This window comes from Condylura cristata, unplaced genomic scaffold (genome assembly GCF_000260355.1).
Source record: "Condylura cristata isolate star-nosed mole 26May11 unplaced genomic scaffold, ConCri1.0 scaffold00009, whole genome shotgun sequence".
Classification (NCBI taxonomy): domain Eukaryota; kingdom Metazoa; phylum Chordata; class Mammalia; order Eulipotyphla; family Talpidae; genus Condylura; species Condylura cristata.
The window spans coordinates 21182948-21206157 of NW_004567110.1; the positions used below are offsets into that span (position 1 = coordinate 21182948).

General features: G+C 34.1%; 1 protein-coding gene across 1 annotated transcript in view; it reads left to right on the plus strand.

Moving 5' to 3' along the window:
* The first annotated feature begins 816 nt into the window (after nt 1-816).
* Nucleotides 817-23210, plus strand: part of EIF3E (eukaryotic translation initiation factor 3, subunit E) — a 34480-nt gene continuing 12086 nt past the window's right edge. The window contains exons 1-9 of the mRNA XM_004679652.2: nt 817-996; nt 5240-5354; nt 6493-6610; nt 8791-8833; nt 9823-9927; nt 14764-14889; nt 15492-15616; nt 21813-21939; nt 22786-22887. Of these exons, the coding sequence (XP_004679709.1) occupies nt 826-996; nt 5240-5354; nt 6493-6610; nt 8791-8833; nt 9823-9927; nt 14764-14889; nt 15492-15616; nt 21813-21939; nt 22786-22887 (1032 nt within the window). The 5' untranslated portion in view covers nt 817-825. The remainder of the gene's footprint in view (nt 997-5239; nt 5355-6492; nt 6611-8790; nt 8834-9822; nt 9928-14763; nt 14890-15491; nt 15617-21812; nt 21940-22785; nt 22888-23210) is intronic.

A 23210-nucleotide genomic window follows, 5' to 3' on the forward strand; every position in this document is an offset into this window, starting at 1 on the left:
GATAGGGAAGATATCCGTGATCTGGGGGCACTAAATTTAAGGGGCCTAAAAGGTGAGAAGGAACTACAAAAGGAAACTTCTGAGCACTTAGAATAAAATCCACATTGCTTACCTTAGTCAATGGGGTTAAAAGTGCCTTTCTCAGCACTTTTAACCCCATTGTGCACTCACATATGATATTCATTTTTTTAATACAGCAATTTTTCCCGTTTCTCAATCTTTGGCTGCGCAGTGCCTTTCACTAGGTATGTTTTTATCCAGGCTCTAATTCTGGTCACTTCCTTACTAGCATACTCAATAGAGTTAAAGAATTCATCTCCAAAAACTACATCATTCTCAACGAAATTGTTACTGAGTTTTCTCTAACAAACCCAACACCCATGAGTTTTCGCTAACCTAAATAAATAGGCCCAACAAAACCACCCCCTGAAAATCATGGCTTTTACTGTAATTTGAAATTATTTAATTTGTTTTCTGACTAGAAACCCGTCCCACCTTAATTTAACAAACGCTTGCAAAATGATTAGTACATGCCAATAAAACTACAGAGAATCCTCCTCATGTGTAACTACCTGGAAAGCAGGGGCCTAATTACCTTCCCTTCTGCCCCATTCAACGCCATTGACATTGCCTCAGCACGAAGTCATAGTTTTCAGTATTTATAAACGGAAAGGATTACAAACTAGCAAAGGAAATTGTGCGGGCGCTCCACCCAGCCCAGAGCAGCCTAGAGCAAAAAGTAAGCCGCACGCATGCGCAATTGGTCTCTGAGGCCTCCAGGCTGAACCCCCGCCCCTTTCCCTTGGGTTAGGTTAGCCACTGCACATGCGCAGTACATGGCTTGTCCGTTTGTTTGTCAGCGCTATCAATAAAGTTTTAGATCAGACTGTCCTTTTCCTTGGCAAGATGGCGGAGTACGACTTGACTACTCGTATCGCGCACTTTTTGGATCGGCATCTGGTCTTTCCGTTGCTTGAGTTTCTCTCCGTAAAGGAGGTGAGGGGGTCTTTGAGTGCTAGGAGGGTGTAGCGGCGCGTAAGATTCGAAGCAAGACTGAAAGGCTGCGGCGGTAGCCGGTGGGCCCGACACACGTGTGGGGCGGCCGCCGAGTTTGATCCTGGACGGTCGGGAAGGACCGGCTTCTCGGCGTCGCTGGAGCGCGCTGAGCTGAGCTGAGCTGAGCTGTCAGTATGAAATTGAGAGAGGTCCCTACTTCTTGACGTGCAGTGCCTAAGGCCTTTTCGCTTTTTACCTCTCCTAACATGACGGCCACTCGGCTTTGCCGTATGGAACACTCTTGAGCTTTTACTTCAGGCCGACTTCTTAAATCAAGCCAGTGTTGCGAGGTTGTAATTTTGTGTGTGGAAAACTGGAAAGGGGTAGCTTAGCTTTCTAATACTGTTTGCCGATTGTTGGGAATGATTTTCTTAACACTTAAACGAAATATCCAGCACTTTAATTTCCACAAAGATGTGATTCCTTTGCATTGAGTTGTCCTAGTCTTTGGTCAAGTAGCTACTTCCCAGGAGCTTAGCGTATTTTGTCGGTGGGGTCGAGGATCCAAGATAATTTTTAAGCTAAAATTTTTTTTTTTGTATAGCTGCATACAGTCTTTTAGTTAAATTGGTGGCCGACGTAGTTAAGTTACTCAGTTTATCTTCAAGATGTGCTTTTGGTACCGCATTTCAAAACTTGTCTGACTTCTGAATGGTTTTGAAACTATGGGTTTATTGGAAATTGGTGCGCTTTAATAATTCCAATAAATTGATATTGTGACGAAGAAATTAGAATATTGGTAAAAAAAATGATCGCATTCTGTTGCTGGTAGTGGATTTTGTGTGTTTCAACACCAAAAAGGAAAAAAAAAGTCCTACTAAATTGTTCGGTTAACTTTTAATATTTCCCTGGTAATTGTGATTAGACCTCTAATTAGTAAGGACATACTCTAAGCACATGCTGACACCTTTAATGTTGTTTTATGTCTGGAAACAGCTAAGTTCATTTAAAATACATGTTCAAGAGTAGCTTGCCATATCAATCTTCATCTTGAAAATGGTGTTTTTGCCATGTTTGTCTTGATGTAAGATGCGCTTACACCTGTATCTGAGACCTTGAATAAAACAGTCTAGTCAGACTTGTTCCCTTTTCTAGACAAGGGATGATAATTCACTAAAGATCAATGAATAGAAAAATATCGTGTTTTTAAATCCTTTATCAGCATCTTGTAGAACTGCTTCTAAATTTGCCAGGCATGTTTCTGCACTTTTTTTTGCTTTTTTGTTTTTTTTTTTACGTTTTTTTCAACGCAGATACATGAAAGGGAAATTGATTATTCATAGGTGAGGAACAAAGATATGAACATCACCTGAGACTCTGGAAAATACTGTGCCCAGTAACTGTCTTCTTGATTGAATGTTGGTAAGATAACTGATATGCCAAAAGGTAGACAGTTGGCTTAACACGTTTATCTAGCAATCACTAAGTGTAAGAATTTCCATGGAATTGTGAGAAAGCAAGTTAAAATCCAGACAGATTATCACTAAAAAACTCCCTGTCCTTTAGAGGAGATGAGGTCTGTAATTATTTTGTTTTTAAATATTTATTTCCACTCATCCTTGCACCCAAGAACTGGGGTGCAGGTCAGAGGAGGGGGCGAGGCAGAAAAAGGGAGTTGGGGGTTCACCAGAGACAGCTGGGAGCAGAACAGGCCAATCTACAGAATGCCGCTGCTGAGGGGAGCAGTGGGCGGGAGATGGGAGAGGTCTACTGCACCATGTGGGTCAGCTCCCTGGCGTGGATGGAAATCAGGCCACAGTGGCTGGCAAAAGCTTGATAGCTCGGAGACTTTGGTCTTGTAAGGTTAGAGTGAGTGAATGTGAGACATGTTCACTAAGGGAAATCAATTTGGTATGTTGATGGTATGTTGATGAATATAAGCTCCATGAAAGCAGGAGTTTGTTTTTTCTACCCTATATTTTCAGAACAGATAATAATAGAATTGGCATCAAGATTTTTAATAGTTATTTAATAAATGAGTAAAGCAGTACGTATTTATATTTATTTATATTCTTTATTCTCATGTGACATGGAAGGCCATATAGTGTTTAAAGTCCTGGGTGTTGGATTAGGCTCCTGGTTCTGTCACTTAATACCTCTGCACTTGAGAGCAGCTTTCTTTCTCATGCTAGAATGTGGATCTTCCATCAACCGTAGGGAGTTAAACAAAAATCAAATTAGATAAAGAATATATAGTGCTTATTAACCCTCTGGGACTGAGTACTAGTAAATATTTTGTGCTAAGAGACTCGGCCATCCTGTATGAGAGGTGTGAGGAAACTAATTGAGCTTTTGAGAAGTGATAAATAAAGGTTGGAAATGGTCACTGAGAAAACTGACCAAAGAAAACTACAAAGTATGGAAGGTTCCAACTAAAATGGGGGGTTTATTATTATATATCGATAATACATATAATTCTCACTGAGAATGACCATCATTACTTATGCACACACACACACACATAATGCTATATACTGGTGTGTTGATGGTATGTTGATGAATATAAGCTCCATGAAAGCAGGAACTTCCTTTTTTCTATCCTTTCTATCTCAGAACATATAATAATAGAATTGGCATTACTGAAGGTTATTAAAGTAGCATAGGAATGTATAAAGTTGGAATTGTATGACCACCATTCATATCAAATAGGAATATATTACAGATACTTTAAAAACCATCCTTCTGATCCCTCCTATTTTTTTTTTAAAGATTTATTTATTCATACAGAACTGGGGTACAGGCCAGAGATGTGGAGGGTGAGAGGATTCACCAGAGACAGAGTGGGGAGCAGAACAGGCAGATCTACGAAGTACACTGCTGAGGGGAGCAGCGGGCGGGTCAGGAGAGGTCTGCCACGCCATGTGGATCTCCGGGGCAGGCGGGGATCGAACTCATGTGGAAGTGGCTTAAGCTTCTTAGTGCAGTGCTTTAACCCGCTGCGCCACCAGGGAGGGCCCGATCCCTTCTATTTTTAACTCCCTTCACAAAGATAAGCACTGGTCTATGGTAGATTAGTTTTGTCTGGTTTTGAGTTTATATAAATGGCATTAAGCATACCTACCATGTACTGCTTTGTATGGCTGACTTTATTCAATATTATGAATATCATCCAAGTTGTGAGAATGGCAGTAAGTCGATTTTCCATGCTCAATGTTTAATCTGTTGTTTTTGTTGAGTATACTACAGCTTTCATTCTAACCTTGATAGACTTGGCTGTTACTATAGTGTTGGCTGAGCATTCTTAGAAATCTCCTTTGAATATATGCATCCATTTTTCTTGGGTTCCTAGGAACACAATTGTTGGATCAAAAAGTCTGTTGTGCTTTGGAGTTAAAAAAAAATAACTGTACCTTACCTAACACTGGTATTCCATTAGTCTATATTCACTGAAGTGCTATCTTTGAGCTATTAATTGGATATTTTTACTATTTTTTGTTGTCATTCTTTATGGGAATTGTTCGACTTGGGGAAGGTTCAATTTGAATTTGACCACCTTCATCATTTCTTTTCATGGTCAATGAAATGTGTGATCTTCACATATTTTTTTCTTTCCTTGGCAAAATTATATTTAGTACAAATTTTTTTTTTTAATTTTAAGAACATTTCTTGGTGTACTTAATGTTCTTGTGTGTTTGCTTATGTCTCTATTTAGAGTACTAAAGGTTAAACTTTTTTTTATTCTTTGACTTACAGAATGGCTGATTGCTTTGTTTCAGAGTGTGTGGATAGGCAGCATAATAAAGGATTCTTAGTATTTAGTGAAGAAACATTGGAGGGGTGGTAAGGACAAGAAGTAACCATGTATATGTGAGAAATATTAAGAAGTTAAAAGTTAAAGAGAGGATTCTTAATTATCTGGATCTGGAGGAGACAACTATGCATGTTTACCAATGGGTGTGGTTGTTTTATGTATAGTCATGCTTGAGAAAGGATAAAAGATTGCTTTGGGATACATAAAGCATAAGGTGATATAAATCAAATAGGTGAGAATGGCTTTCATTGTGAACCTGCCTTTTTTTTTTTAATTAATAGGTATGCAACATTATGTTTCTGTAGGTAAATTGATCAACTTTACAAGAGGGTAAATTAATAGTTTATAATATTTATAAATAGTATTAATCTGAGTATTAGTTTGCTTGGGAAAACTTTAATATATTAAATAGAATATAATTTTCTTTTCCAGATATATAATGAAAAAGAATTATTACAAGGGAAGTTGGATCTTCTTAGTGATACCAACATGGTAGACTTTGCTATGGATGTATACAAAAACCTTTATTCTGATGATATTCCTCACGGTAAGTTTTGTCATTAGGACTGAATTGTGTTACGAACTGAGAATGTATATATTGAAATTTTGTGATTTATGAAAGAGCTTTAGTCAGAAGTTGTAATGATTATTTGGTAATAAAGGTGGTTTATTTTAAAGATAAAATAAAAGCTTCAGGTTTTCTAAAATGTAATATTTTCTCATTAGAGGATGATAAACCAGTTTAAAACATGGTCATAACTTAGTTTATAGGGTGTATCATAAAAATTGTGCTTATGAATCAGATTATTTCCTTACAGTTATCTGAGAATGTTGAGGGTCACTTTCGGTCTGCAAATTTTTTCAGCTAGCAGCTTGTATGCTTGAGAGACTTCTTTTCCATCTGGAAGCATCTGGATGTAACCATGGCTCTCCAAAGTATGGTCCTTAGGACCAGTAGTGTCCTCTGGAAGAACTTGTTAGAAATCTGGTTCTTTGCCCAGACCCAGATCTACTTAATAGAAACTGAGGTCCCTCAGCACTGAAATTGGGGAACTTCTGTTGTAAAGTGTTTCTTGGGTTTTTTTTGGGTAATAGTTGATTTTTTAAGTCATTCAGTAATTTTGGAAAAACTACCTTTCTGTGCAATTTGTTTTTTTGTTTGTTTGTTTAAGATGATTCAGTAGAGAAATGCAGTTTACTATATTTAAATTGTCGTTTTTCAAAATTTGATCACAGTTCCCTGTTTGTGATGGAAAATTAAACTCTTATAGAAACTTTATAACATGCTAGAAGGAAGTTTTCTAGCATAACATGCGATATGGACGTTTTCTGTTACTATTGATGGCCCTCCCAGTTGTATCTGTATATCCCCCAATTTCCCTTACAAGTAAGAATTGGAGGAATAAGACAGAGATGGAAGAGTAAGAACAGGTTCACCTTTTTTTGTGCCAGAAGGAAGAGCAGGTTTACCTTTTTTTGCTAGAACAGTTTCACCTTTCTAGTGCTAGAAGGATGAAGTTGGATTTTGGGGTAAGCTACTAAGTAGTGTTGCAGTCATGTGAATATCTTGGAAGCTCATAAATTATATATATATATACACACTTTAAATAAATTGAAAGTTTTCCAGAGACATCCTCTTGTTGAATGGTATAATTTAATATAGTACTCCTTGCTTTTTAAATTAGCTTTGATAGGAAAAAGAGCTACAGTTGTTTCACAACTGAAACGACTTCAAGCAGAAACAGAACCAATTGTGAAGATGTTTGAAGATCCAGAAACTACAAGGCAAATGCAGTCAACCAGGTACCTTTCTTTTTGGATTTTAAAAATTCTTTTTTTCTGGATTAATATAAATGTCAATTCATTTTAGTGTCCCCTTGTAAAAGTTTTAGTGACTGTTTTATCTGTTTTCATTTGTCCTTATTATGTAGGAACCAGGAAATCCTTAATAAATAAGTGTTAGTGCTGATTTTTAACGTCTTTCCAAGTTTCCAAGTTACCCAGCTGTGCTGTAGTGTTTCTCTCCTCTGTTCTTTCTTTTTTTTGGGGGGGGGGGCACTATTTGGAAATGTCTTGGATTGTCAAAACTGGAGTGAATGCTGCTGACTTCTACCCAGAAGAAGCCAATGATGTTTCCTAAACATCTTACAGTGCACCTGATAGTGTCCCCTAGCCCAGCAAAGAATTTTGTATCTCACTGAGAAGTTAGCAGTGCTGAGGTTGAAAAACCCTGTGCCAGAGCAGTACACAAGAACATAGGCTCCCCACTGAAAGGGAAACCTGAGCTTCCTTATCACTTTCTTACATTCTCTCATATCCTTCCACGCTTGATGCCCAGACCAAGGAAAGTAGTGTAGAACTGATAAGGTTTTTTTATTCCTAACTTCCCCTTAGCTTGAAATAGGCCTACTGTCTGGTTTCCCAAAAAACCATGTTACCTTACTTGGATTTAGTATAATATCACTAAAGTCCTTTGGGTTATCAGAAATGTTTTAAAATCTTCTAAAATTAAATATTGCCATTGTAGTAAATCTTAGCTACCAGTATATTTACTCAAAAAATTGCTGGCAATTTTGCCATCTTTAGTCCCTTGGTATGTGATCAAATCAAATTTTTAGAGACATTGATTCTAAGTTTTCATTTGTGATTTGAGAAAGTGTCATAAGATACTTGCCTTAAATAATACGGTTTTCTTTGAAGTCATTTTTGTTATAACTTGATGAAGAAAAAGAAAATTTGGACTAATGTTGAATGAAACAGTGCACTTGAGGACCTAGTAACTCATTTCCCTTAAAATTGATCCTATGGACTACATTCCTGTAGCACTGTTATTGTATTGTATGCTATGCTTTATGCCCAACTGTATAGAGAACTGAGAGTATAAATAAGATGAATGTAGATTTGTTTGCTGATTATTAAAAGGATTCCACTCAATTAGAGTTAAATGCTTGGATGGAATTATATGTTTAAAACTTGTGGCACAGAAAAACTACTTATTTTGAAAGCAGTCTCTCTTCCATTGAACTAATAGTATTCTACATCTCTTACTCTCCCAGAAATATCGAATCAGCTCTCGGGCAGAGATTATTTACCTGAGGTGTTCAAGAAGTATAACAAAATTGCTATGAATTGCAGAAATTATTAAGGGTTTTTTAAATCTTTTTTTAATATTGCAATTTTATGCATTTCACATTCAGTATTATAATAGATGTTAATTTATATGATAACATATCCCCTTCTCATTAAGTTGTTAAGTAAAATTATACATGTAGCGGACATACTACAGAATTCTTTTTATGAGACACATCAGGAAAGGTTTTCATTTTTGAAAATGTCCAGCTGGTGGGCAGTTGGCACTTGTGCACATTTATTAATTGTTCCTTAAAGTCTTTGTCATCAGTCTGTCTTTTACCAGCATTCCTATATCTCAAGTTTTGTAAAGCTATTTTTAAGAGTTAAGTTGGGTTATTTGACACTTTGGTGTGAATAATTAGGGTGTGTGGCATTAAAATTAGCTGTGATTTATTATTCTTGTAAAATTGCCAAATTTTTGTCCTTGTAAAACATACTGTTGGAGAGGGGGAACATAACTTATATATGACATTAATTCCTGTAGTTTTATATAGTACATTTATTTCAATCTCTGTTTATTCATAGGAATATGTTATCTGTTGGAAATGTAACTTCAAGAGCAAATACTATTAGGTTGCCACATACGTATATTATTGATATGGCTATAAAAGTAGAATGTCCTTTAAATTGGATGATGTGATGAGAAAGAACACTTGATTTTCATTCAGTAAAGCTAAGGAAATCAGAAAATGAAATTAAAGTTTGTAGTTCTACTTTGTTGTTAAAGTCTAGTAGTCTTATTTCTAGTATTTAAGTATTACAGTATATAAAATGTTTTTAATTTAGGTGTAAAGGTTAGACATTGAATATGTGGACTCTAAAAAACACAATTTCTAATTTTTATTATTAAGGGATGGTCGGATGCTGTTTGATTACCTGGCAGATAAACATGGTGTAAGTGGTGTTTAACTTTTTTTTTTTTTAGTTGCCCTGTTGTAATAAAGCTAATTAAAGAATAGTGTTGTATATAGACAGGTTTGTGGCTTGACAAGAGTATAATTTACAGATTAACTTAATAAATATAATACTGGTTTGTGTGGGTTTTTTTTTTGAAAATTTTTAAAAACTAGTATGATAGAAAACTTTATCCTTATCTTTAGATACAGCTTTAGATTTTTCAAGGCTTTTGAATTTTTTCCTCATAATGATACTATACAGTTAGCATTTTACAAGTAAATTAAGAGAACTAAATTGAATTAGAAATGTTTTGAATAGTGATGGCCTTGTCAACTGTAGTAGACCTTGACATTATCAAGTCCTTCATAAATTCCCAAGTAAAGGAAGCTACTAGTTGCCATCCAGTTTCCTTTTTATTGTGAGAATGTGAGGCTTTGCCTATAATTCGTTAGTTGACTGAAGTTTAATTCTTATGTAACAATTACTATAAATAAAAGGCATACTGACCACTGTGCATTTACTTTTCCTGGTTTCCACATAGGCAATTTGAATCTACTTTCATTTTGGTGTGATTTCACAGTGGTTTTCCCAAGGAGTATTATTTTACTGTGTACCTTTGTATAGAATCACAACACTTTACAGGGATGCATAAGCTTGATAGTTATTTAAGCTCAATAGTTATCTAAGCTCCATTACCATCTAAGGGATTCACACATCAGACTTTCCTCTGCTATTTAAACTTACATGGCCACAAATCATTCCAGTATATGTCTTGAGACCAGAGCAATGAATGTTATTAAATTCATCAATTCCTAATAAGTATTTTAAGGGTCATGGGCCTTCTTCTGATTTTGGTATTTCTTTTGGTAGCAACTTTCAGAAATTTTGAAATGATTGACCTCAGAGGGCATTTATAGGGTAAATGGATTACATTTTAAAACTGTCAACATAAAAACTTAGAATTCAAGGTTTGTTTATCTTTCTAGTTTAGGCAGGAATATTTAGATACACTCTACAGATATGCCAAATTCCAGTATGAGTGTGGAAATTACTCTGGAGCAGCAGAATATCTTTACTTCTTTAGAGTATTGGTAAGTGATTTTTTTCTTTGTTGTCTTTTTTTTAAGATTTATTTATTTATGCTTATAGAACTGGGGTACAGGCCAGAGGTACAGGGGGGCTGTGAGAGGACTCACTAGAGACAGAGTGGGAAGGAGAAGCAGGCCTACTGATGAAGTACATTGCTAAGGGGAACGGTGGGCGGGTATGGAGAGGTGGTGGTGGAGGTCATGTGGATCACCTCCAGAGAGGGGATCAACTCATGCTGAAATGGTTTTAGCTTCTTAGTGCTGTGCTTTAACCCACTGCACCAATAGGAAGGGCCCTTTTTCTTGTCCTTTTTATAGAATTCTCTGGTTCTTCAAAATATACCTATAGATTTGGGTCTGTATATTAAGTTTTTAACAGCCATTGACAAAGGGAGAAAAAAATGAACTTTGCCTACTGAAACCAAGTAGAAATAGGCAACCTTGTATCAGCAAATCAAAATTTGGAATGAGATCTAACTTTTTTTTTGGAATCCCCCAAAGTTATAATATATAACCATATGATATTAGCTTTAACAGAATTCTTGTCATTAATGAACAGAGTAACATGTTGTGAGTAGTTAGCATTTATTGAATAAATCTATTATTCTTACCTTTAACTCAGTTTTTATGCTTATATATTCATTTAAATTCCTAAGAAACTGAGGAATTCTAGTATATTTGAAAAGACTTCATGCCTTAACAGTGTTTTTTCCATTTACTTTTGTTCTCAGTTATTAGACTATAAACTCAGTGGGTTCTGTTTGTTTTAAGAATTGTTTTATTAATTTATGCATACAAGAGCTGGGGTGTAGGTCAGGGGTGGGAGTGGGGGGAGGAAGTGAGAGGATTCACCAGAGGCAAAGGGGAGCAGAACAGAGATATTGACTTACTGCTGAGGGGGACAGCAGGAGATACAGAAGCCTGCTAATAAGCCTTATGGGTTAGCTCCCTGGTAGGGGATTGAACTTGTGCTGCAGTAGCTGCCCATAGCTTCATACTGCTGAGACTTAACCCTTGCACCACCAAAGTTGGCCTTGTTTATTTGAAGTATGGGGTAGATGAGTTTAAGTGGTAATTAGAGCAAATTCTTCACCATGAAATAAATACCTGTTGTCTTCATTTGCCTACTTGACAAGTTTGTAGTTTGTAGATTCAATGCTTTTATTAGAGAAGGAAGAGCATTGTATGAAGCTTAAAACAAAAATCACAAATACATTAAATTGATAGATTTCTTTCTCACCTATCTGTTTAGATCATTGTATTAATAAGTGCATTGTAGAGTTTTCAAAATGCCTTGGTTTTTAACATGCCTCTCTGAAAAATTATAATCTGTTACTTATTTGGGGTTAGTATCTAAAGTTTCTGATTTCTCTAGTTAATCCTAGAAGTTGGGAAATAACCTCTTAAGACAGTAACTTTTTGTCTTCCAACCTTGGAAGAGTCTGCTTCATTTGTCTCTATTTTCTGGTGTGTGTGAGGTTTTTTTGTTTTTTTTTTTTTGTTGTTTTCTACTTCCATATGACATCAGAATAGATTAACTGCTGTTCTTGGTTGTTTTCTGGAAATTTTTCTTTTGGGGGGGAGTTAAGAATTGTTATTAATTCAGATTTTTTTTTTTTTTTTGGATTACCACCCTTCAGAGTAAGAAAATTTTCCAGGCTTGATTTGAAAGTTTTTTTTTTCCTCTTGTTCCAATTTGTAAATGAATTCTTAATTTACAGATTAACTGTGGTTAGCTTTCAAGTGCATTGTAGGTAATCAGTGATGCTAAACTTGTAGTGCCTTATCAAAATTCCATCAGTTTTACTTTGAATATTATGAAGGATTTAGGAGGACAGAAGTTGATTACTTTGGAAATGTAAACAGCTTAAACCAGGATTGTAAAACCAGAAGCCTGATATGATTACAGGTAAATGAAAAGACTTGGTTATTCATATCATTTGGTAATGCTGGGAGTGAATTTTGAGAATGAAGATTTAGTGTCATGTTAGAGTTCTAGCACAGTAAATTTATTGTTGCTGGTCAGTGAGTGAATGTGCCATTTTGCTAAGACATGGAAACTTAAGGTAACTGCTGGAAATCCAGATATTGAAACTCTTCTAGCATATCCACCCTTGAAAGCAGGTTGGTATGAAGAGCCAACTGTAGTGACATGGACTTGAGCCAGAGTAGTACGCATGAACCTTTTGGGAATTAAAAAACTTGCTGCACTGCTACAAAAAGCTTTTATCCTAACACAAATAACACATATTGGCTATAATAGTATCATTATGTTTGTGCAGTGTGGTTTTACAATTATCCCAACAACTTCTTCAACTAATTGGTATATATTTAAAATTTTGAGTTTTGTGTTTACTTTTTTAAGGATAAAGATAAAAGTTAGTTCCCTCTCAAGAAAATTTGGGATAGTTTTAAGCTTTTGTGTTGCTAAACAATTCTTGTGCTAGAACTTGACGCTTGGTTGAGTGATTGGATGTTCTGATTTGAACACAAAATTAATATTTATATTATAATAAAAGCAGTCAAAATACAGTAATTAAATGGGACTTAGAAATACTATGTAGTTCATTTAAAAAATTTTGTCACATCTTGCGCTACAAAATATTTGAGATAGGTAGAAGCTAACTACTTCCTGTTGACTTAATTGATAAAGACTACTGACAAAGCTAATAATAAAGAGTAGACTATTGTACTTCTCTTGATCTATATAGGCACTATTCTAAGATCTTTGTATTTGAAATCTTGTTAATAATAGCAAAGGAAAAAAATCTGTTTGGGATTTGTGATGAATAATACTAATATTTTGTTTAGTATTTTTTGCAGTAACCTTTTCATTTCTAAATTCTTTTCTGGTGGTTGGTTTTTATTCTAAATCTATGGTTAGGGAAACATAAGCTATGAAAGAACCATTGTAACTATGATCTGAGATTAGAATTTGACTCTCCAGGTGACATATTGTAGGTCAGTGTTGTATAAATTAAGCTGTATGACCCTAGAATCTACCCTTATTTTATAAAGACTTTTTGACTTGAGGGGTGTTTAGATATACCCTATTTGGTTGTGGAATAATTTTGATTCTTGCTCTAAGAAAACTCTTAATTTGAAATAAAACAGTGGAACAGACTTGGTAGAGGTTTTTTAGCAAACTTCTTTTAAAAGTTATTAATACTATTTTATCTATGTTATAATTTACCCTTGTGTACTTTAACCCGAATTAAAAATGTTATGCTTGTCATCATTCAGCAACTCTTTGAAATAAAAGTGATTTTAAGGATTGTAGGACCCATGGCATTCACAGTTTGATGTTATTTTTTTTGTTTTCCACTCAATTTATAAAAATCAAACATTTTATCCTCTGTAAATTTGAACAATTTATTGAATTTTTATAAATCAGTTTTTATGTATCAGTAAATTCTTACATACTAGTATACCTGGGCAACTACATCCAAACCAAGATAAAGATATTTCTTAGGCCCCTTTGCAATTATTTCCCACCCTCATCTATCCATTAATTTGCTTTCTTTCCCTATGGATTAGCTTTTGTTTCTTCTACAATTTCATACCAAAACATAATGTAAGCTTGACCTTGCTTAATTTGGCCAGTAAGTTTTTGAGATTCTTTCATGTTTCTGTAGTGATCCAAAGTTGGGGTCTTTATGGCTCAGTAGTATTCCATTCTAACAGCATACAATAGTTTGTTTATTCATCTGTTAATGGAAATTTGGATTACTTGTAGTTTTTGCCTATCACAACTAATATTGTCATGGATATTCATGCATAAATTTTTGCGGGCATATTTTGTAATATTAATAAGAACCACTTGTTTCATAGTTATGTTTCAAATTTTGATTTACAAATGTAGCCTCTGTTAATTGCTTGTTCTTGGAGTTGCTGGATGTTACTTATTTGAGTTAATTAATTGCATCAAAGGAAAAATCCAGCTTAGCAGAGTCTAAATTAAGGTATGTTCAAGATCCTTTTAGTCCAGATAACTTTTACAGTTCTCTTATGTTATCATTTCTGTTCTCATTAGCATTCCCATAATCACTTAGATCATATGTTTTTGTTATTACCTATTGCTCAGACCTGATAGGTGTTGGGTTTGTGAACTTCTTCCAGAACTAAGTAGTATGGCTGTCCTTAGTACTCTACTTTTGTTGGTTACAACTGCAGTCTAAGCTTTATAGCTTTCATAATTAGAAGAGTAATTTGGGGTAAATTACTTTCCATGCATCAATTCCTCCCTGTAATATATGGTTAAAAATATTTATCTTACAGGATTTTTAAGATGATCTGCAAAAAATTTTTATTCAGTATATATTTCTTTCATAATTATTGCATTAACCAGTAGACCTGTTTTATTTTTTCTCCATTAGTCTTTATGCTTGGGTCACAATTAAGAAATGTTTTTGTTCTGAAAGCCATTTCTCTTAGATTGTAAATGAGACTCAGGTGTCTTGATTTTTCTGCATCTTTACCTCAGTGATTTTAAGCAGCACATTCCTTCTAACTTTACTGGGACCACCTAAAATTTGACTATGTAAAACTTATCTGAAATGCATTATTCTAAAACACTGGTGCTATCTCCTACTTTTAAATTACCAACTTTTTGTTTTCTGAATTAAACTATATCAAAGACTTGAATACATTTCATAAATTAAGTTAATGCAAAGCTATTGGAATTAGTTTAACCAGTAAAGGCTTAAATAACTGACATTTTGCATAAAAAGCTATAGGTCTTTCAGAACGCTAGTTGGATGTATAGGAAGTATAAAATGCACATTATCTCATTTCCCTCCACAGTATCCAGAATATAATTAATTACGATTACTTAACCAGGTTTCAGCAATGGACAAAAATGCTTTGAGTTCACTTTGGGGAAAACTGGCCTCTGAAATCTTAATGCAGAATTGGGATGCAGCCATGGAAGACCTTACACGATTGAAAGAGACCATAGATAATAATGTGAGTTACATTTTGTCAGGGTGATTTTCTCAAATTAATGTCTATTCTTCATTTTGTGTTACAAGGTAAGGTAATTATTGTATACTTTTGTTCATGTGACATGAATATCACAATGGCTTAGTGTAGTGAGTAAGTTTCACAGTTTCTCCTTGAAGAAAACTGCCAGTCATCTTTTTTCATTTAGAGAAGTAAACTCCATATTCATTTCTATTACTGCTAATGTATCTTTTTTTTTATCTGTACTCATGAAAATGACAAGTCCTGTGTAGTAGACAGTTTTCATCTACAATTAGTGTCCATAAAATAACTTAATATAGTTTTCAGACCTTGCTTTTAAAATGTTTTCTGAAATGTGTGTGATCTACAGCCTCTGTAAAAATGGTCTGGTGGCGATTATTAAATATATGTCTTTGAGAACCATAAAATAATTTGAGGATCATGCAGACAATAAGGGTCTAGGAGGCTGCACTTCACTCATCATAATCCAAGTATATGTTAGAAGGTTGGGGTTTTTAACTAAAAGTCTAAATAAGCTAAGTTTGTTACTGTGCTTCTTCCTCAAATATTAATATTTCCTCTGTGTATCTTATTTAACGCTTTAGTCTGTGAGTTCTCCACTCCAGTCTCTTCAGCAACGAACGTGGCTCATTCACTGGTCTCTGTTTGTTTTCTTCAACCACCCCAAAGGGCGCGATAACATCATTGATCTCTTCCTTTATCAGCCACAGTAAGTTATTTCAGTGTAAAATTTTGACTTTAATCATGTGAAATTGTCTAATTTTTTTTTAAAAGGTGTAACATGTCATTTGAATTTGTGTCACCCATTTTCCTTTCTCTTATAAAGTGTTATTTATATGTTGACTCTTCCTATAGCATAGGCCTCATACAGAAACTCAGGCCTTATCCTAAAGTAACTAAATCAGTTTGCATTTTTAATGATAATCATGTCTACCTTAAAGCATTAGAATACAGATGAGGCCACATTGTTTGGTGAGAGAGAGAGTGTGCGTGTGTGTATGTCTGTCTGTCTCTGTCTCTATCTCTGTCTCTGTGTTAGCCCCAGAATTCCTTTAATAGCACCTTTGCTTGATCATCCAGGATTGGATGGTAAGAAATTTACTGCTGTATGAATTAGAATTTCTGTTAACTAGAAATAATTTTTTTTAATTTATTTTCCTACTTGAGATTAAGTGCCTCTGAATCTTCTGCCCTTTATTTTTATTGCATTGGTGAGAACAACAGAATTGTTTTATGAAAATACTTCAGTTATTTGAAGATAATTTTTCATTTTCCTTCAAGCCTTAACTTCTCTAATTTTATCAAGTAATTTGGCTTTTCATATGTTCCATATTTTGGTTTCTATTCTTAAGATAATTGCCAGTTGATCCATGTATCTTAAAATCTGCTCTTCAAAATTGAAATCTTACTCTATAATTGTTATCTAAGTTTTATAGATTATAGAGGCATTATCAGAGATAAGTCTACCTGGCATTAAGTAGAGCATTATATATGATCTTTGTTTATATCACAGCATTAAATACAAATATAAATGACAAGAAATAAAATTTTATGATTTATATGAGATTGAAGTTACTTTTTTTGGTAGACATAACAGTCAAGTATGCCTTTCACAGTCACATTCACTAATGTGTATGATGTGACAGCATAATTTTTCCTGAACTAGTGTTTGTCTATAAAGAAATCTTATTTGAGGACTTTACTATTAAAATTGCATATATACATTTTTTTTTAAATTATATACATATATGTGTACATTGTACTGTTTTCTCAGTGCTGTGGTAAAGTTTTATATATATATCATATATTGAATTAAGTTTAAAAAGCTAGAGAAATATTTAAAGAGGTGGTATGACTTTGTTCTGGCATTTGGCATAGGAAGCTCAGGAACTTTATTTGGCAGTAATATACTAAGTTTTGCTTTATGATGAGCAAAGCCGAACAACCTTTAAAAGACTGATAGAAAAACAAAAAGTCATTGTTAATTTATGAGAGTTGTAAGTGCTAAGAAGATCAAGCATATGAAATATTTGGCCAAATTGTTTTGATCCAGGCTTAATACATAAGAAGCCATATAAGAAACAGAATGATCAGTTTTTATTTGGAATAAAAATAGAAAATTAATTTCGTATGGCCAGTATTTTTATTTTTGTCATTAGTAACACATTTGGTATGAGAACTATATGAAGAGTTATTTTTGTCTATATAGTTAGCATCCAGCACTTGGTAGGAACTATGTAGTTAGCAAATATTTATTCCACATCGCCCCCCCTCCTGTCTGACAGAATTGTGAAGATCAAATAAGAGTGTTTATGGATGTGCTTTTTTTAACTATGTAAAATAGGTATTTTTTTTTCCAATAGGAGGGATTTTCTATGTTCAGTTTTTTTTTTTTACTAAACCTTTAGTCTTGAGATAATTAAACATTCTTATGTAATTACAGAAATAAGAACTCCTGTGTACCTTTTATGCAATTTTTTTACTTTTCAACTGTTTGCCTATTAGCAAAATGTGGAAAGTTCAGTACCATTAAAGTTTCTATTCACCGAAATACTGTGTTTACTAGAGTCAGGTTACCATAATACTTTGCTTGATGTTGAGTTATTTCACTTGGGTTTGACAGATTATTGTCTTCAGCCATTTTCTTGAATTGCATATTCTTTCGGTAGAATAGCTACTTACTAGTTAATTTAAGAAAGTAATTGCATTTGTGTGTCTCCTGTCAGCCTGCATTTTTTTTTTCCAATTGTCCTGGTAAACAGAAATTAATGAGAAAATAATATAGGTTCTTTCTGATTTTAATTTCCATAATAGCACATTAGTACAACTTAAGTGTTTAGTTTGTTTAGATTGTGAATTTCAAACCTTTTTTCTTTTAACATAGGAGTACTTGGAGATAATTTATACTTTTGTCTTTGAAATGTAAGTTTAGATGCCAGTGTAGGTTTAAATCTCTTCCATCATATATATTACCATTTCTGTCATAGTTTTTCTGAATCTAAAATGTAGATAATTTACACATTTGGAAAATTTTGAACTTTTAAATGTAACATAATATATAAGATAAGGTATCAAGTGTAAGATAGATCAGGGTCCGTAGGTTTTTAGAGAAGAGGCTTTGTACCAAATGTAGATGCTGTTAGGCAAAAGAATACATTTATAATGCAATGCTGTAGTGTTCTCCAGATATAAAAGGAACAATCAAAATTTTAGCTAGCAAAAGAGTATTTCTTGTGTTTTTAAACAAAAACAAATTTCTAAGAAAACGTTGTTTTACTATTAATAGTCAACTGGATAGTGTACATGCTATCCTGACTGATCCTTCTGCCTTTTTTTTTTTTTTGTATTTTTTTTTCATCATCATTTTGTTCATTTTTTCATCTCAATTGTCATCCCCATGGGCTTCACACCACTAATTCACCCATGTACCATCACCACAGTCCAGTGCACTCGTCCCACCCCAGTTCTATCCCCTATTTTTCTGTATTTTCTAATTGTTTCTGTTAAAATTTTCATACTAATGTATTACCTGCATTAGTTCAGGGTGGCCTCTAAAAGGTATGTAAAAATGTCTTCTTTTAAAGGTCCACATCTAGAAAATCTGTCCCCTGAAGTTCTAAATGTCCTATCTTTTTTTTTTTTTTTAAGATTTATTTATTCATTCATACAGAACTGGGGTACAGGCCAGAGATGCAGAAGGTGAGAGGATTTACCAGGGACAGAGTGGAGTGCAGAATAGGCAGATCAATGAAGTACACTGCTGAGGGGAGCAGCGGGCGGGTCAGGAGAGGTCTGCCTTGCCATGTGGATGTCCTCCGGGGCAGGCAAGGATCGAACTCATGTGGAAGTGGCTTAACTTCTTAGTGCAGTGCTTTAACCCGCTGTGCCACCAGGGAGGGCCTGTCCTATCTTTTTTTTAGTTTGTCCTTTCTGTAGTGTCTTTTTCTTCTTTCCTACCCATTTTTCAAGTTCCAGCTCAGTCTACTTCCTTCTGAAGTTCTGTATATTGTATTCACTATATGTAACATTAAATTGTTTAATTCCTTTCTAATTGCCTTATCTCTCCAACTAGATTGTAGGGATATTTGCAGGCAGGATTTTCACTTATATTCTTGTAATTTTTGCACATGCTGGGTTTTTTTATTTTTAATTTGGCAACATAATTTACCAAATCCTTTGATTACTAAGTGTTCAGAATTGCAACTAGAAAACACTATGTAAAGCTTTCATAAAATTTCACAATTAGAACATGGTTATGATAGAATGAAAAAAATGAAGTAGTCTATTTTAATTCACTCAAGAAATTTCACTTTAGAATGCAATAATAAACACTGAGGTTCTTATTTAAAAGAAAAGTAATTAGTAAGGAGATTTCAAAGTATAGGTAGTACAGCTTCAGTTAGCACATAGCTTACAATTCAAACAAATAATACAAGAAATAACTTTACATATTGAACTAAATGTAACTGTATTGTACCAGAAAACATATTGTAGGTCTAACAGCTGCCTGCAAGACCTGGAGAAGTTAGAACAGTTCAATGAGAATGAGAATTGATATGTGACCTTTAAAATTTATGAACAGAAGAAAAGAGATGATATGTAAGAAAATAAAAGAGCATAATGGTTATGTATAGGTTTTGCTTGTGTTTGAACTATGTGTGTGTGTAATAAGTGATCCTATAAGACTGAATTATGATAACTTCACAATCACCCTTAACCATCCCATTCCCATTTATATGAATGGATATAGATGCCATTCACATGAAATATAAATCACCCCATTCCCATCTATATGAATATATACATACATATATGTGTGCATGAAAAATGTTTTCAAAGATTAAATAATACTGCCATCAAATAATAAAAATTAACTTTGCATGTCACTAAAATACACATGTGTGATAGTTTAATGATAGAAATCTCTACCTTGGAACCTAAGTAAGCAAAGTTGTCACCTATAAAGGAATTTTATTCTTCTTTTTCTTAAGATTTATTTATTTATGCATACAAGAACTAGGGTACAAGCCAGAGGTGTGGACGGTGAGAGAATTCACCAGAGAAAGAATAAGGAGCAGAACAGGCAGATTGAGTGAAATACACTGCTGAGGGGAGCAGTGGGTGGCTGTGCCACGCCCTATGGGTCACTTTCCTAGCCAGGAATAGAACTCATGCTGCAGTGGCTGCATATTGCTGCATAGTGCTATGCTTTAACCTGTTGGGCCACCAGGGAGGGTTGATCAGTTTCATTCTTCTTATTGTGTTATACAATACTGTAATCAACTGTTATATTTTGAATTTTGTCAAAATATGTAGAAATATTTTTTCTTTTTATATAAGTGCATTTATGTATTCATTACATTTGCAATTTGCCTCTTAGCCTACAAAACTTAAAATATTCACTGTTTGGCACTAAAAAAACTTTGCTCACAGCTGCTATATGCCGAGGTGATTTCCCATGAAAATCATCTTCTCATAAAAATAATAGATATGTGATACACGTTAATATGACACCAAGTTAGTGTAAGTAGAATGAAATATGTTTTAACTTATGTAGTATATTTACAAAGCTTATTTCTGTATAATTTTGGATAAATTTATCAGTGAGTTCCATAAATGGCAACTAAAACTACTTTAGAACTGATGTTAAAGAAAACATTTGTACTCTTGTACTTAATATATCAACATGTCTGTCGAGAGTATTGAGGTAGTAGTTGTTGTTAAACAAGTATTGAAACTAAAAGTTTTCTGCCTGAAATAAGTTCTAATTTTTCAGATGATGAAACTTTCAGCTAGGTGTCTTAGTCTTATTGGAAAGAAATTGTTTTATTCTTGAGTCATTGTTTTTATGCAACTGCCTTGTTTAGAGTGGATTCAAGGCAAAGTGTGAGTATGTACAATTATGTGTCAGGTTTATTTTAGATATTAGGGTCCTCCAGAATTCGGAGTTCAGACATTTTATGAGGAATCTATACATACTTAAAAGTATGAAGATTTATTAATGTAATCCAGGAAACTTTAAGATAAGGTATCTGTGCTAGACATTGAAGGATGGCTCGAATTTAGGTTTCCAGAGGTGTATGTTTGGGAAAACAGTCCATGTGGAATGAATTTTATGAAGTGTGGAAAGCAGGAAGCAGCCAGTGGTGTGGTTTAGGTTGAGTCTCAAATACTAAGCTAAGAGAAATGTTGAGAAGCATTTCTAAGCTTGTGTTTTGGTGCCTGGAGCTTAAACATGATGGTTTAGTACTTAGTGGATAAAAAACAGGGAGGGTTTTTTGTTTTGTTTAGGAACTTGAGTAGGATAAATACCTAAGGACATTTGTTATGGTGGTCATTTGTTAATAAATAGCAAGATTTGCTGAGTACTAGCCAAAGGTCTGTTGACATTTGCCTGACATTTCTTCCTTCCTTTTTAACCAGTACTGATTAAAGAAGCTCCCAGTTTCCCCGTTATTTCCAGCTCTTTGTCCCCTCAATTCTTTAAGTTTCATTTTCTGAATTCACAGTTTCTTTTATGATAAGTGATTTGCACATGCTTTTTTTAATATATTTGTTTTAACAGGTGAATTACTAAAAGTCATAGCTTAGTATTCTTGGAATGGACTGGCAGCAAGAATAGGGCCTTCCAGAATCCTTTTACTCAAACAACAATAATAGTATTTCTTACCTCAAGTGAATCTCCCATCTCATTCCAAATTGGGGAATACCAGCTGGCTTTCGCATCACTTTGATTCCTAAAATTGGAGTATATTTCCTGAAGAGGTGACCCTGTGTTTGCAGCTTTATGTTACTTAAACATTGAAGGCTAGTGTGCTATTGTGTTTTCTTTAAATCACACATGATTACAGGTCTAGAAATAATTGGGTAGGCTACTAATATTTTTAAAAACTTTTTTTCCTTAGATACCTGAATGCAATTCAGACAATGTGTCCACATATTCTCCGCTATTTGACTACAGCAGTCATAACAAACAAAGATGTTCGAAAACGGCGGCAGGTGCTAAAAGATCTTGTCAAAGTCATTCAACAGGTGAAAGCTGAAATCTTCATTGGTTTTTAAAACATACCAAAATTTTGGCTTTGGTCTCTTTTTCTAGAATAAAACTGGTAGTTGTTAAGATTAAAACATGCTTTAAAAGAGAAGGAAAGTTTACATGAAATTCAGAGGAGAAAAGCTCCCTGAATGATCATTTTCATCTTTAAATCTGAAGTATGTTTATGTTAGCAGTGATGTGAATGCTTCTTGCTAGGTGCGTAACTAACATGCATGTGTATTAGTGTTGCTTTTTTTGTAAAGAATGAAATGAAGTCTGTACTGTTAGGAGATCACTACCTACCTTTTTCCAAATGGATAACCTTTATACAGTGCTCAGTAGCCACAAATTATACAAAAACCGGGTGTTCTTTTGGCTTTTGTTTTAAACAAAACAAAACAAAAAACTATTGTAGGAACCTTTATATACTGCCTATTTCTCAGAGTTACTACCTACTGACTGATATTTTAGTGAGTTTCTCAGCAGTAACTTTTTAAAAGAACTTAAATATTTGGTCTAATCATAAATACAAAGATTTCATTCAGTAGAGTATGCCCTTATGTTAGGGAAAGTTCATCATTGTTTATTGACTAAAACTGACTTAACAATAAAGGAATTTGAAAGCTTTTGCAATGAATTTAGAGTATTTTGTCTGAAAGTTGCTATATAAACTTGAGACATGATTTAAAATCAGGCTTCAAGCAATTGCTTTGAGAAGATGATTTAAGTAATTTACTACACATTATTGGTAAGTTGGGAGAAAATAGAGTGGAATATTCTAGGAGTACCCTACTACACAATGTGGAATCAGATCCAAGTTAACCTTTAATTTAATTTTACAGGAATCATACACATACAAAGATCCAATTACAGAGTTTGTTGAATGCTTATATGTTAACTTTGACTTTGATGGGGCTCAGAAAAAGCTGAGAGAATGTGAATCAGTAAGTATGAAGTTTTATCTGTAAATTAGAAACATTCTAAAATTTTAGGATATTTTAAGAGTTAATTTGCAGTATTTTTGATTAAAGTAATTATATCAGAAATGTTTATTAATCTTGAAATGGCAGGTTATATAAAATATACTGTGGTAAATCAATTTTTAATGTTTTTGCCTTTTGTATCCCTTCTGTTAAAACTGGGGTATTGTAGGCCCTCCCTGGTGGCGCAGTGGGTTAAAGCACAGCACTGAGAATCTAAAGCCACTTCTGCATGAGTTCGATTCCCGCCTGCCCCGGAGGTGACCACACGGCGTGGCAGACCTCTC